Source organism: Trachypithecus francoisi, unplaced genomic scaffold (genome assembly GCF_009764315.1).
Source record: "Trachypithecus francoisi isolate TF-2019V2 unplaced genomic scaffold, Tfra_2.0 Lachesis_group6, whole genome shotgun sequence".
NCBI classification, from domain to species: Eukaryota; Metazoa; Chordata; class Mammalia; order Primates; family Cercopithecidae; genus Trachypithecus; species Trachypithecus francoisi.
In genome coordinates this window covers 93,588,180-93,598,833 of record NW_022681471.1, presented here as the reverse complement: position 1 = coordinate 93,598,833, position 10,654 = coordinate 93,588,180, and the positions used below count along the sequence as shown (strand labels likewise).

General features: G+C 42.1%; 1 protein-coding gene across 1 annotated transcript in view; it reads right to left on the bottom strand.

Moving 5' to 3' along the window:
* The window catches only part of FUNDC1 (FUN14 domain containing 1), a 21,068-nt gene extending 11,677 nt beyond the window's left edge, over nt 1-9,391 (bottom strand). Inside the window, exons 1-3 of the mRNA XM_033201514.1 lie at nt 9,202-9,391; nt 8,350-8,506; nt 3,156-3,231 (exon numbers count right to left, since the gene is read on the bottom strand). Coding sequence (XP_033057405.1) covers nt 3,156-3,231; nt 8,350-8,506; nt 9,202-9,229 — 261 coding nt within the window. The 5' untranslated portion in view covers nt 9,230-9,391. The remainder of the gene's footprint in view (nt 1-3,155; nt 3,232-8,349; nt 8,507-9,201) is intronic.
* Nucleotides 9,392-10,654: the final 1,263 nt, after the last annotated feature.

Sequence of the window (10,654 nt, the reverse complement as noted above, 5' to 3'; positions counted from 1 at the left end):
AAAAATTAGCTGGGCATGGTGGCACACGCCTGTAGTCCTAGCTACTTGGGAGGCTGAGGCAGGAGGATTCCCTTGAGCCCAGGAGGCAGAGTTTGTAGTGAGTGAGACTGCACCACTGCACTCTAGCCTGGGCAACAGAGCAAGACTGTCTCAAAAAACAAACAAACAAACAAACAAAAGACATAACATATAGGAAACAACCCAAAACAAAAACAAAGGGAATATCCAGAAGGTATTGAAGCGAGATCCCAGGGTAAGAGCTGTATACCAGGCCTAGAAAGCAAACAGGACAGATGACTCTGGGACCAAGTTGGCCCAGAAGGTTAAACTGATGAACTATTTGATACATATGACAATGAAAGATGATTTTCACAACTAGTAGTTGTCTAAAGATATAATCCTGGGCCGGGCGTGGTGGCTTACACCTGTAATCCCAGCACTTTGGGAGGCCAAGGCAGGCAGATCACAAGGTCAGGAGATCAAGACCATCCTGGCTAACATGTTGAAACTCTGTCTCTACTAAAAAAATACAAAAAAGTTAGCTGGGCATGGTGGCAGGCGCCTGTAGTCCCAGCTACTCAGAAGGCTGAGGCAGAAGAATGGCGTGAACCCGGGAGGCGGAGCTTGCAGTGAGCTGAGATCGTGCCACTGCACTCCAGCCTGGGAGACAGAGCGAGACTCCGTCTCAAAGAAAAAAGAAAAAAGAAAAAAGAATAAGAAAAAGAAAAAAGAAAAAATCCTGACACGGTGGCTCACACCTGTAATCGCAGCACTTTGAGAGGCCGAGGCGGGCAGATTGCCTGAGGTCAGGAGTTTGAGACTAGCCTGGCCAACATGGTGAAACTCCATCTCTACTAAAAATACAAAACTTAGCCGGGCGCGGTGGCAGGCTCCTGTAAACCCAGCTACTCGGGAGGCTGAGGCAGGAAAATCGTTTGAACCCGGGGAGGCGGAGGTTGCAGTGAGCCAAGATTGTGCCATTGCACTCTAGCCTGGGCGACAGAGCGAGACTCTCTCTCAAAACAACAACAAAAAATCCCAAACTTCCTAGTAAAAATAATGGCCAAAACCTTCCCAAATATGATTAAAGACATAAATTCACAGGTTCAAGAAGTTCAGTGAACTCTAAGTAATTAATCTCAGTGAACTCCATGTAATGAATGATCTAACACAATTATGAAAAAGGGAAGTAACTACACTCAGACGATTGAGGGAGAGGAAGAAAGTATTCAGGTATGTGAGACTGGGGGGAGAAATGTAGAGAAAATAAAACAGTTCAATAAATGACAGCTAAATTTTCCTATTCCATAATGGGAAGCCAATAGTTCACACCTAAAACTGAAAGATCAAGAAATGTCCAATTAACTTGTTTAGGGAAAAAGAGATAACTACCTTAAGAATCAGTTAAGAGTTCAAAGTGGATGTCTCAGGGATGGAAAAACGGGGGTAGTGAGAGAGGTGGAGGATTACACCAACCTGTAACAAGCCTTGCACAACTACTTGGCCCTTTGAATTATAAGCATGTGTAACTCCAAAAAATTAAAATGAAGAGATTGTGTACTTTAAGACGGCAGTGTAATAAATATCTATTGGAAAACACTTAATATTGTTGCTAGGAAAGCTTTAAGTTCTAAATAAACTAATATTTATCTTTAAATATAAGAAAGGTCACCAAAATATGAAAGTGGGCCTAAAGAATATTAGGCAATTAGCCTAAAAGCCATTTGTTACTTTATTTCCCCTTTCACTTTCCTTCTACTGAGTTTTCAAGGTTAGTCATATTTGTGGGAAAAACTGGTTTGATGCAGACAGATCCTATGTTGTTCTGCCTTAAAAACTTCAAAGAATGTGTGGACTAAATGCAGAAAAGTGGGAGGTGGCAATGACAAAATGTGGATTTGAATGGTGCATACTGAGTGAACTGAAATGGACTTCTGAAAAACTGACATGCAGAGTGGATTAAAATATACATTTCTCTCCATTCTGTGAACATTTAGGAAACTCTGCTTCAGTCCAGTACCCTTTTACACTAACAGAAATGACAACTGAGTCTTCAAAATAGCTATGGAATAAAATATGCTCTTGATTCCATATAAAACCAAGTCAAAATCAGCTTAAGTAAAATTATCATCTGTGCTAATGCTGGCATATTCATCCAAAGAACTAAATTTAGGTATTAATCATGTTCTTTTTTACCTCTTACCACAAGTAATAAGCAATTATTCCTAATAATGTCACCAAGAGAAAGAAAACATATAAATTTTTTAAAAGGCTGCTTAGTGAACAACTCAAAATCTGTGCTTCATACACACAAATCCTGTCCCCTTGTACTTAAAGCAACTATACTAGTTATTACATGATCGATGGCTTAGGTGTTGAATTCAGGTTTTGGTTGCTATGAACATCAATCATTTTTAATCTAGTACAACTGACAGTTCTCTGCATCTTTAAAAGTGTTGCTCACATTCATTCCTAGAGATTTTCAGTTTTTGGATTTACTATATTTGATCTTCAAGGAACGATATTTTTGAAAAAATATATGCCAAACAGACATGAATGCCAGATAATGCCCTGATAAACATCCTCTAATGGTAAAGCATTTGTAGATCTTATACTTACAGGAATATGAACAAAACTAAAACTTCAAATCTACCTGCCTCAGATATAAGATTATGGATTTTTTTTTTGAAACAGAGTTTCGCTCTTGTTGCCCAGGCAGGAGTGCAATGGCACGATCTCGGCTCACTGCAACCTCCGCTTCCTGGGTTCAAGTGATTCTGCCTCAGCCTCCCAAGTAGCTGGGACTATAGGCGTGTGCCACCACGCCAGCTAATTTTAATTTTTGTATTTTCAGTACAGACAGGGTTTCACCATGTTGGCCAGCCTGGTCTTGAACATCTGACCTTAAGGGATCTGCCTGCCTCTGCCTCCCAAAGTGCTGGGATTACAGGTGTGAGCCAACGCGCCCGGCAATAGCTGTCTTTTTAATAGGTGAGATCAAACTATGCTTAATAACTCAGAAATATTTAAATCGTTATCTTTCAAGACAAAAGTCAGCTTCCAAAACTCATTGTAGCTCTTTCATAAGCTGATGCCTAAAAGAAAAATTCCACCTTTTATGTAAGCAAAGGCAAGTGCTTAAAGCTCTGACATACCTGAAGAAGAAGAAAGCCACCACCTACTGCAGTTGCTGCAAGTTTTCCAACTTTCTGGAACAGAAATCCTGCACACCTTAATCAAAGAAATAACAAAAGATGAAAACAATCCATTATGTACTAAATCCTCTCCCTCTTCTACTTTTCATTGCTTTCCTAATAAAATCTTATGTCTTCGCATTTCTTTTGATCACGTCCCTTACCTGCTCAGAAACCTTCTCAGAAACCCCTCAGTTATATAGGCTAGTCAAAAATGCACAATCTAAAATGTCTGAAATTTGCTTCAAAATAAGGGACAGACAGATGAGGAGGGGAATTTATAGAAAAAAAGAGCAGCTACTAAAATAACGACAAGTACTCAGGGGTTCACTACACTCCTCCTACATTTGCATAAGCTGAAACCTCCCATAATAAAAGTGACATTTTGCTTAATACAGTCAAGATGGTCCATACACCTGGCTGACCCTCACCTTCGGCTCCAGCCCCATTAACTTCCAAATAGGTCATCACCTTTGCTCAAGCTATTAATCTCCCTGCTTCTAGGGGTTTCTGCCTAGCTCTACCTATTTAAAGCTTTCCTACCCTTTCAGGTCCAGCTGTTGTTCCACTCAATGACTACACTTCAGCCCACATTTCTAAAAGCCTCCTTATCTAGATCTACCTATTTTTATATTAAACGTTTTTTGTGTCTCATCTACCCTGTGTCAGCTCACACTTCTTTCGTGATTAATTTGCTCCTTCAGTGAGCTCACATTCCCTTCAGCATTCCAGATCCACACTGTGCAAATGAATCCTATATTTCTAATCTAGCCTCCTGCACTGGGTTGAATGGTGTCCCCCTCCAAAATTCACATCTTTTCCAAAACCTCTAAATGTGACCTTATTTGAAAACAGAGTCACTACAGATGTAATGAGTTCAGATGAGATCATACTGGACAGGGTGGGCCTTAATCAGATAAGGACGCACACAGAGGGAAGACGACATGTGAGGACAACAGAGGTAGAGACTGGAGTAATACATCTACAAGCCAAGGAATGACAAGGATTGCTGGCAACCACCAGAAGCTAGCAGAGAAACATAAAACAGATATCTCCCTCTGAGCCTCCAAGAAGGAACAAACCCTGTTGACATCCTGATTGCAGACTTCTAGCCTCCGGAACTGTGAGAGAGTACATTTCTGTTGTTATTTTATTTTATTTATTTATTTATATTTTAGATAGAGCTCGCTCTGTCACCCAGGCTGGAGTGCAATGGCATGATCTTGGCTCACTGCAACATCTGCCTCCCGGGTTCAAGCAATTTTCCTGCCTCAGCCTCCCAAATAGCTGGGATTACAGGCACCCGCCACCACACCCGGCTAATTGTTGTATTTTTAGTAGAGACGGGGTTTCACAATGTTGGCCAGGCTGCTCTTGAACTCCTGACTTCAGGTGATTTCATCCGCCTTGGCCTCCCAAAGTGCTGGGATTACAAGTGTAAGCCACCGCACCTGGCCTCCATAGTTCTATATATTTTATCTCCAAAATGTTATTTGACTGTTTTCTCCTTTCCATTCTCAAGGGCATCATTACCTTGCTTCCACAACATTCTTAAGGGCCCTCTAACTGTTCTTGACACCTCCCATCTCTCCGAGCAATCACCCATCCTGATAATAGTTTTAATTTTTTGTCATGGGCTGGGCGCGGTGGCTCACACCTGTAATCCCAGCACTTTGGGAGGCCCAGGTGGGCAGATCACGAGGTCAGGAGTTCGAGACCAGCCTGACCAACATGGTGAAACCCCATCTCTACTAAAAATACAAAAATTAGCCAGGCGTGGTGGCATGTGCCTGTAATCCCAGCTACTCGGGAGGTTGGGGCAGGAGAATCGCTTGAACCCGGGAGGCAGAGGTTGTAGTGAGCAGAGATTGTGCCATTGCATTCCAGCCTGGGTGACAGGGCAAGACTCCATCTCAAAAAAAAAAAAAAAAATTGTCATGATCAAAAGCCTACAGCTACCTACAGCTAAATAAAATCTCCTCAGCCTCCTATTCATGTCTTGAATTGGTCTAAATTGCTAACTTGTTAGGTTAGTGCCTATTAACTGTTCCTCCTTAATATACACCACAGTATCACATCAGTTTTACATCCTAAGAAAATTGCAAAAATCTACTACACTGAATATAGTCATTGCAACAAATCGCCTGTATAATTATTAGAGTTCTATTATACAGCTCCTGGACCAACACCTGGCTATAATCCAAATGTGTATATATATACACAGTCAGCCCTCTCTAGGTTTCACATCCACAGTTCAACCAATTGGGGCACAAAAACTTAAAAAATAAATAAAAAATAAATTAAAAATAACACACACAAAAAAATTCCCTATGACAACTATTTATTTACATTGTATTAGGTGTTATAAGAATTAGGAGATGATTTAAAGTATACAAGAGTGTGTGTAGGTTATAAGCAAATATTACACTTTTTTTTTTTTTTTTTTGACATGGAGTTTCATTCTTGTTGCTCAGGTTACAGTGCAGTGGTGCAGTCTTGGCTCACTGCAACCTCCATCTCCCAGGTTCAAGAGATTCTCCTGCCTCAGCCTCCCGAGTAGCTGAGATTACAGGTGTGTGTCACCACACCAGGCTAATTTTTGTATTTTTAGTAAAGACAGGGTTTCACCATGTTGGCCAGGCTGGTCTTGAACTCCTGACCTCAAGTGATCCACCTACCTTGGCCTCCCAAAGTGCTGGGATTACAGGCATAAGCCACCATGCCTGGCCTCCACGGTTCTATATATTTTATCTCCAAGATGTTATTTGACTGTCTTCTCCTTTCCATTCTCAAGGTCATCATTACCCTGCTTCCAGAACACTTGACACCTCCCATCTCTCCTAGCAATCACCCATCCTAATAGTTTTAATTTTTTGTCATGATCAAAAGCCTATAGCTACCTACAGCTAAATAAAATCTCCTCAGCCTCCTATTCACGTCTTGAATTGGTCTAAATTGCTAACTTGTTAAGTTAGTGCCTATTAACTGTTCCTCCTTAATATACACCACAATATCACATCAGTTTTACATCCTAAGAAAATTGCAAAAATTTACTACACTGAATATAGTCATTGCAACAAATCGCCTGTATAATTATTAGAGTTCTATTATACAGCTCCTGGACCAACACCTGGCTATAATCCAAATGTGTGTGTGTGTATATGTATATTGTATATGTATATATGTGTGCATACATATATACACACACACACATATATACATGAGCCACCACACCTGGTCTCCACGGTTCTATATATACACACACATATATACATATACATATATACACATACACGTGTACGTGCATATATATGTATACACATATACACATATACATATATATACACACACACACATACACACATAGTCAGCTCTCTATATGTTTCACATCTACAATTCAACCAATCAGGGCACAAAACTTGAAAAAAAAGACAAAAAAAATAAAAAGTAACACGGATTTTAAAAATTCCGTATAACAAGTATTTACATAGCATTTACATTGTATTAGGTGTTGTAAGTAATTAAGAGATGATTTAAAGTGTACGAGAGAGTGTGCGGGTTATAAGCAAATACTATGCCTTTTTATATCAGGGACATGAGCATCTGCAGATTTTGGTATCCTATGCTGAGGGACGATTGTATTTCCATAAAGAATGTGCCCCTCAGTAGGGGAGTCAGCAACAAAGGCTCAGAAAAGGGAACAGAAAAGGCAGACAGCAGCCACAATGTCCCTTGGACTGTGCTCCACAAGCATGTGTATCCATTGCTTGATGGCATCAGTCACTACAATGAACCTATCTCCTGCTGCTCTGTCTCCAGGCTTTCCGAGCAAACTTCTGCCAATGATGGGACTTGATCTACAAGGAGTCTGGTCTCCAAGGAGAAACAATGAAATGACTTGATAATTCTATTCTCAATTATTTTTGAGTCTGTTTTAAGACTGGGCTTTAGGCCCTAACTGACATTAACCAATCACCCATGGCACCAAATTGTGAGCTTATTTAAGCAGAGAGCCATACCCTGAATTACAGGGCTAGAGGAACTATCAGCCTGTGGAGAATCATCTGAATGACCAGGCTCTGACAGGCATCTCTCTCCTAATTGCAGGCTTTTTTCCTGCAGCAGCATTAGTAAGTACATATCACGAATAAATGCCGCACCTCTGCAACACAGAATCTTGACAGTGAGTATTTCTATCATAAAATGGCATTTGCAAAAAGGCATAGAGGAGTGTGTCATTATTCCAAGGTACATGTAAAACACAAATAAAAATACTCGTTATACTTATCAAGTGGAAACATGTAAATATTTCAGTTAAATCAATGTAAGATGAACTTAAAAGAGTATCTAAGAAAAAATGCTTATGCACAAGTTAAGAACCCTCACTAACTCCAAAATTTCTCTACAGTCACGAACATTTTCAAAACAGTCAAATTTGTTTCTGCCCCTTGTTATCTGGCTAGCCTTTTTATTGTAAGAACAGAATTAGATCCACAGTAGCCATTGTGTTATCACGTGGTCTGAAATGTTAACTGGCCAGGCTGATGGTTATTACCACTTCTTAATGGACTCTACAATATTCCCAAGTAAGCAATCAGACCTTTAATTTCAACACAGAACTAATGTTCTACAGCTCTTTTTCAAAGAGTTATCATAATCTGAACGAGCCTACAAAAACCAGAATCATCTGTATCATCACCAATAATTCATACTGAGCATTTTACACTGCTCTGTACACGGCTGACAATACTAGAGGCCAGTTCTACCGTGGGAGTTTCTTAGGTTTTTTCAGTAGTTAGCACTGAATGAAATGTAAAAATTTACATATAATTAACTCATATATTTCTTCCTATCTACTATCACTGAATCAGATCCACGACATGTGCTGAACATGAGAATGGGGAAATTATATAAAGAATCAAAAGAAGGATGAGGAGGGAGGAGAGGAACAGCGGTGGGCATGGGGGAGGGGATCGCCAAAACCCAACAGGGAGCCTGGGCATGTAGATTACATCAATTTTAACTCAGAGAAAAGCCTCTTCCAGAATTAACAGTGTAGACCCACTGCATGTGCACGGTGACTCTTCCCGATGTATGAAAGGTCAGCAGTGTCAGGCCCCCAAATGAAATTTAATGAAAAAGACGTTGTTCTCACCAGCCAGTAACGCCACCCATTACAATCTGGGTAGCTACTGAGTATTTTTCTACCATAGGTCCCGAACTGTGGCCAAACACTCGATTCCACCACTGGTGTCTTCTTGCATACTCAGTTAAATCCAACACTTCATAAGAGTCGTCGTCACTTTCATATTCTTCAAAATAGCAAAATGCAAAAAATAAATGTAGAGTCAATCAAAAGTCAGAAATGTCCCATACATCTTTTTAAATATGTTACAACTCATTACTTTTGGCCTACAGCTAAAAATGCCCACATGGAAACTACTGACTTTAATTCCTGAGACCAGGGCCTCAAGAGTAAAGAGCCCTGCAACAATGACCCCCATCTGCTTTCTCAAAGGCCCAGGGACCAGCCTGGGGTCACGAAGCCAGGGGCAACTCAGAATGACACAGTAGTGAGGGGTCACCCCAACCTCCAAATCTTAGTAGGGTCAAGGTCAGAGCAGGGTCCATTTTCATCAGTGGAAGGAATGGGGGTGGGGAGGGGTCCTCCTCTGAGATAACTAGTCTGGAGCCCAGCGAAATCACTTGAGTCTAGACGTTTAAAAAAAGAAAATAATAATACTTTGAAGATGGAAATGAAGGGCCGGAGGTGAAGGTAAGGCAGGAGGTAGGTAGGGCTGTGCTGGGGGTGGGGGTGGCTCTCCGCTTGAGTTCCGCAGAGAGGGGAGGAAAAAGTCTAGCTCGGAGGGGGTGCTGAAAGGGGCTGCCTTAAAAAAATAATAGAGTTCGAAGAATCCTAGGGCAGGGGAAGGAAGAGGTGCCATGGGAGCAAGGTCGAGAGCTGTGAGCCGCGTCCCAGATACCACTTCAGGCCCTCGCCGCTCACCTTGGGGAGGGGGGTTCCGGGTCGCCATGATACCGCCAGCGGCCAATTCTGGAGTGGTCCCCGCCCGCCCTCCTCTCCCTGGCACTTTAAGGGCCGCTCTAGGCAAGGATGGAAATCTATGTCTCTTTTTTCCTCCTCCTCCTACTCCAGGCGCGTAGTCCTGTCTCCGCCCCCTTCTCTCAGCGCAGGACCTTCTGCCTTCTGCGCAGGCGCGAGACTCCGGAATGTGGGCAGGACCGGTCGGATCATAGCCCCGCGAGAGAGTAGGGGACTTGTAGTCCATTGTCTTCCGCAACTAGGGAGGGGAGGGACTGCCCCTCCTAGAATTTCGATAACTCGAATTTGATTATTTTGTTTTAAAGAGCCTTAAGAGCTGAAGGTATGGGGGGGAAGGGCGCCACATGGTGGTACAAAGGGAAAACCAGCTGGGTATTGACAAAGACTCTCTCCTTGACCACACTTTAGTCAGAAGGCTCCTCTGAGCTGTTTTTGACTGAGTCTCCTCCTTGGGTCGTCTTTAACCTGCCAAATTTGTGGCAAGAATCCAGTTAAGTCAGTTTAGTGACAACTCCCCCACTCTTAATATCGAATCACCCTCAATATCCGATCAAATTCCTCAACCCCACCCTTGATATCTGATCACTCTGCCACCAGCAAAAATCCTGTTAAATTGACTTAGCAAGAATACCTCTACCCCTCATGTCTGCTCTTGGTAATCTTCCACGCATTGATCCATTCACTTTGATCATTTACTATAAATTCCCTGCTATATTCAGAGTTGAGACCCATCACTCACCCCTATTGCCATAGTCTTTGTTTTTCGAGAAAGGGTATTGCTCTGTCACCAGGCTGGAGTGCAGTGGCGCGATCATGGCTCACTGCAGCCTCAAACTCCTGGGCCCAAGAGATCGGCCCACCTCAGCCTCCAGAGTAGCTGGGACTCCAGGCGTGCGTCACCACTCCTGGCTAATTTATTTTTATATTTTGTGGAGACTAGGTATCCCTGTGTTGCCCAGGCTGGTCTTGAACTTCTGGGCTCAAGCAGTCTTTCTGCCTCTGCATCCCAAAGTGCTGGGATTACAGATGCGAGCCACCATGCAGGGCTATATTGCAATAGTTTTGACACCTATTGCAATAGTCATGAACAAAGTCTTCCTTACCATTTTAAGAAGTGTCCCATAGTTTTTTTGTCAGGCCCATCACTTGCACACTGTCAGAATAATTTTTTAATAGTATTTTGAACACTCTACCAGAATTCCAATGCTTGAGGAAAAAGGCTTGTAAGAGATAAGAGAAACCCTGTTTCAAGCCATACTTTTCTAAGGGCGCAAGGGCTCACAAAGGGACCAAAATTTTTCTAATGCCCTGCTGCTGGAAATTGGAATCTGTTTACCTGCTCTCTCTCTTGAGTTCCTGCCAGGAATCCAAAGGAGGTAAAGAAGAGCCTAGAAAC